Here is a 4,099-nt window from a genome sequence, read left to right as displayed (position 1 = left end):
GAGATTCAACTTCTTACGAAATCAGATAACATTACATATGTATATACAAGAAGGACTATCTGAGATTCAACTTGTTAGAAATCAGGTAACATTATATATGTATATACAAGAAGGACTATCTGAGATTCAACTTCTTAGAAATCAGGTAACATTACAAATTTATACAAGAAGGAATATCTGAGATTCAACTTGTTAGAAATCAAGTAACCTTACATATGTATAAACAAGAAGGACTATCTGAGATTGAACTTGTTAGAAATCAAGTAACATTACATATGTATATACAAGAAGAACTATCTGAGATTCAACTTGTTAGAAATCAGATAACGTTACATATGTATACAAGAAGGACTATCTGAGATTTAACTTCTTAGAAATCAGGTAAAATTACATATGTATACAAGAAAAACTATTTGAGATTCAACTTGCTAGAAATCAGACAACATTATATATGTATATACAAGAAGGACTATCTGAGATTTAACTTCTTAGAAATCAGGTAAAATTACATATGTATACAAGAAGGACTATCTGAGATTCAACTTGTTAGAAATCAGGTAACGTTACATATGTATACAAGAATGACTATCTGAGATTCAACTTGTTAGAAATCAAGTCACGTTAAATATGTATATACAAGAAGGACTATCTGAGATTCAACTTGTTAGAAATCAGGTAACATTACATATGTATATATAAGGACTATCTGAGATTCAACTTGTTAGAAATCAAGTAACCTTGTACATACATATATAATGTTACCTGATTTCTAACAAGTTGAATCTCAGATAGTCCTTCTTGTATATACATATGTAATGTTATCTGATTTCTAAGAAGTTGAATCTCAGATAGTCCTTCTTGTATATACATATGTAATGTTACTTGATTTCTAACAAGTTGAATCTCAGATAGTCCTTCTTGTATATACATATGTAATGTTACTTGATTTCTAACAAGTTGAATCTCAGATAGTCCTTCTTGTATATACATATTTAACAAGGACTATCTGAGATTCAACTTGTTAGAAATCAAGTAACATTACATATGTATATACAAGAAGGACTATCTGAGATTCAACTTCTTAGAAATCAGATAACATTATATATGTATATACAAGAAGGACTATCTGAGATTCAACTTGTTAGAAATCAGGTAACATTACATATGTATATACAAGAAGGACTATCTGAGATTCAACTTGTTAGGAATCAGGTAACGTTAAATATGTATGTATAAGAACTATCTGAGATTCAAGACAAAGGAATAACTATAGATTGAGAGTCAAGAATTAACTAGAAAAGCAAATGAACAGTTTCATATAATTTTATACTTAAATTCTTCAAAAATGATTACAATTTTATATAACGAATTATTAAGTTACACACTGGGCAATAAAACTATATTTGATCGTTTAATCACACTATAGTAGATAAACTTAACTAAGTTCAAACATCATAGAATATTACATAGGTTCTAAAAGATACTGCTTATTTCGATTTTCAATCAATGTGTTGATTTTACAAAACATTATGTTATCAACATTTCAAGTGAAATGTTGAAATGGAACAGAAACTAAGCCTGAACCAGAACAGAGACAGTGATATTGCATCCTGAAGTTCATTATAAGGTAACCATCCATAGAGCATTCCACATCATTAAGACGATAGCTGCCAAGATCACGTAGTAACTTCAATTAGCATGTATAAGGCAAGATGACAACAGTTGTTACAGCTGATATTATCTGTGGTGTAAGATGTTGAAATAGCATCAATATAACTTTACCATAACCCATCTGGTCCAAACACCAATATTCATCCCTGCCCTTCTTCTTCAACTGGATGAGGATCCACCTACACATGAAAATGTGTTTGCTACAGTAAGCTATGTAAACACACTAGGCAGTTATTAGTACCTTTTTCTTTATTTTTTTTTATTTCACTGTTAGTTTTTTTTATATGCGTATGATTGTGGAATGCAGGCTCTCAGTAGCTATAAAAACATCCAAGTCACATTTGGTAAAAAAAACATTGTAATATTTAGTAAATTATGGTTGATGCACTGTCCTTTAATGAGAAATGAGATTATGTTGTTGTTTTTTTCAAATATACATATAATTTTATACATGTACCGAGTTTTAAAAAATATTATGAAAGTCATTCTGCTTAAATAGGCAATATAACAGTTATGTACAATACTTAGAAAAAAATCATAATTTTTACCCACATCACAACATTAGAAAGGAAAACCAACTGTGAAAAACCTTTATAAGACAAACTGGGTTGTTACAGGTAATCAGTTGTTGCTAGAAAATATTTGCTCAGTACAAGAAGATGGTTTCACATCAGACATAAATAACCTACAATAAAAATCTTAAGATGATTAGATATAAAAATGACTTTCTACTAGCTGATAGCAAACAAATCACTTTCATCCCAATAAAGATTCCAGTCATAGATACGAAATCCAATTAATGCACTAACAGTTTTACTCTTACTAACTGTCAAATCACATGATCCAACTTTCCAATTGTTAGAATACTCAAAACACCACTAAAAACACAAAACCATTCATAATTTTCAATATCCAAGTTAAAGAGATTGATTTTACATTTAACAGATAAACTATCTCTTAAAAAATTGCAGGCACATTAATGGAGCATAAATAAGATAATGGATATTAAAAATCTAGAAATATCTCTATATTCTAGCTATGAAAGTAGTTATTCTAATAAACAATGAAAACTATCTAACTGATTTAATAATATCTAATAATTCCAAGCATTGTAGTTTTACATTCAACAAAAGATAACATTGAATGAAATGTACGTGTTGTAAGTCGTACATTTACCTCAGAGTAAGCGGGAGGAGGTTGGTACTGGTAATCATGAACATAGGTGTACATTGGAGTGAATCGAGTGTCTCCTATAATATCATCATCATCTTCAGTAATATCCACTGAACCTTCCACACATTCAGCATATGTAGGGGGAGCTACAATGTGTGAAATACCTATATATCTTGGTACATGACAAAAACATTGTATCTCCAATAATTAGTTAAGCAATAATTAGTATATTTATCTTTTCTGTGGAGTAGTCTGTCAAAAGTGGTAAACTATTCATTACATACTAACATATGACTAATAATTTTCACGTATTTAAAAGATATGTGTGTGAAAACTTCTATCTTTTGTCCATATGAATTGGATAATTCTTTCTTAAAGTATTTCCTTTCTAAAATAAGAATCTAACAGACTTAATATATTAGCATAATTAACTTAAACACGATTAAAATATTTAGAAAAACCAGAATCTTCACATCTTTAAGTTTCTTTAAATTTGATATATGCCTCTACCACATCTACATGGCACACAAACAGTTAAGTTATGTTAAAGATTGTTACGTCTCCGTTTGTAAATTAATTTTCCGTAACTTCGTTCCGACGAAACTTTAGCGACACAAGTCCTTTCTTAATGAAACTGGTTTATTCTTTCTGAATATAACTTTACCAATACACTTATTTTCAACAGTCGCTCTATAACAACGCTATAACAACGACGTTAACTTCAACAATACTTTCTGACTGCAGTTCAATTACTCACTACCTACACACACATTGTCACGTCACGCCGTGACCATCTTATATATACCAGGCCATCCCCAATCTAGCAAATGCTAGAGCACTCCCGAAGGAACAGGATAGTTCTAGAAACGTGGCGTGACACTAGTCACGTGACCTCGCTGACGCAACACTGCCCCTCCTTAGTATTGTGCGTCCCGAACAGTAACCACATACAATATATCAATAACAATAACTTAATTAAAATGTACAGAATTACAAACACAAAATTACAATTCAACAAAGTCTCTTAATTTTACGGGACGTATCTTCTTCCATACTGGTCTCCGTCTCGTTGGCTTCTGCTTCATATGGGGTTCATCTGCTTCATCAGGAAATGTCCTATCGTCGATACCAGTCACATCAGTGGTAGTAACTTCATCAAGAGCTTTACCGTTTCCCTTCTCAAAGCTGAGTAGAATTTCTTCTTCAACGGTGGCTTTTTCAGGTGACACCTCTTCAGCAGCATCATTTGTTCTGT

At 31.1% G+C, this 4,099-nt stretch overlaps 1 protein-coding gene across 1 annotated transcript in view; it reads right to left on the bottom strand.

Moving 5' to 3' along the window:
• Positions 1 to 1,420: 1,420 nt before the first annotated feature.
• LOC106475293 (arrestin domain-containing protein 3-like) overlaps positions 1,421 to 4,099 on the bottom strand; it is a gene marked incomplete at its 5' end in the record, with an annotated part of 18,903 nt that continues 16,224 nt past the window's right edge. Inside the window, 2 exons of the mRNA XM_013935985.2 lie at positions 1,421 to 1,850; positions 2,848 to 2,990. Coding sequence (XP_013791439.1) covers positions 1,812 to 1,850; positions 2,848 to 2,990 — 182 coding nt within the window. The remainder of the gene's footprint in view (positions 1,851 to 2,847; positions 2,991 to 4,099) is intronic.

The sequence above is a fragment of the Limulus polyphemus genome, unplaced genomic scaffold (assembly GCF_000517525.1).
Source record: "Limulus polyphemus unplaced genomic scaffold, Limulus_polyphemus-2.1.2 Scaffold8363, whole genome shotgun sequence".
NCBI lineage: Eukaryota > Metazoa > Arthropoda > Merostomata > Xiphosura > Limulidae > Limulus > Limulus polyphemus.
The sequence above is the reverse complement of the archived record's forward strand: the minus strand, read 5'-3'. Positions and strand labels throughout refer to the sequence as shown.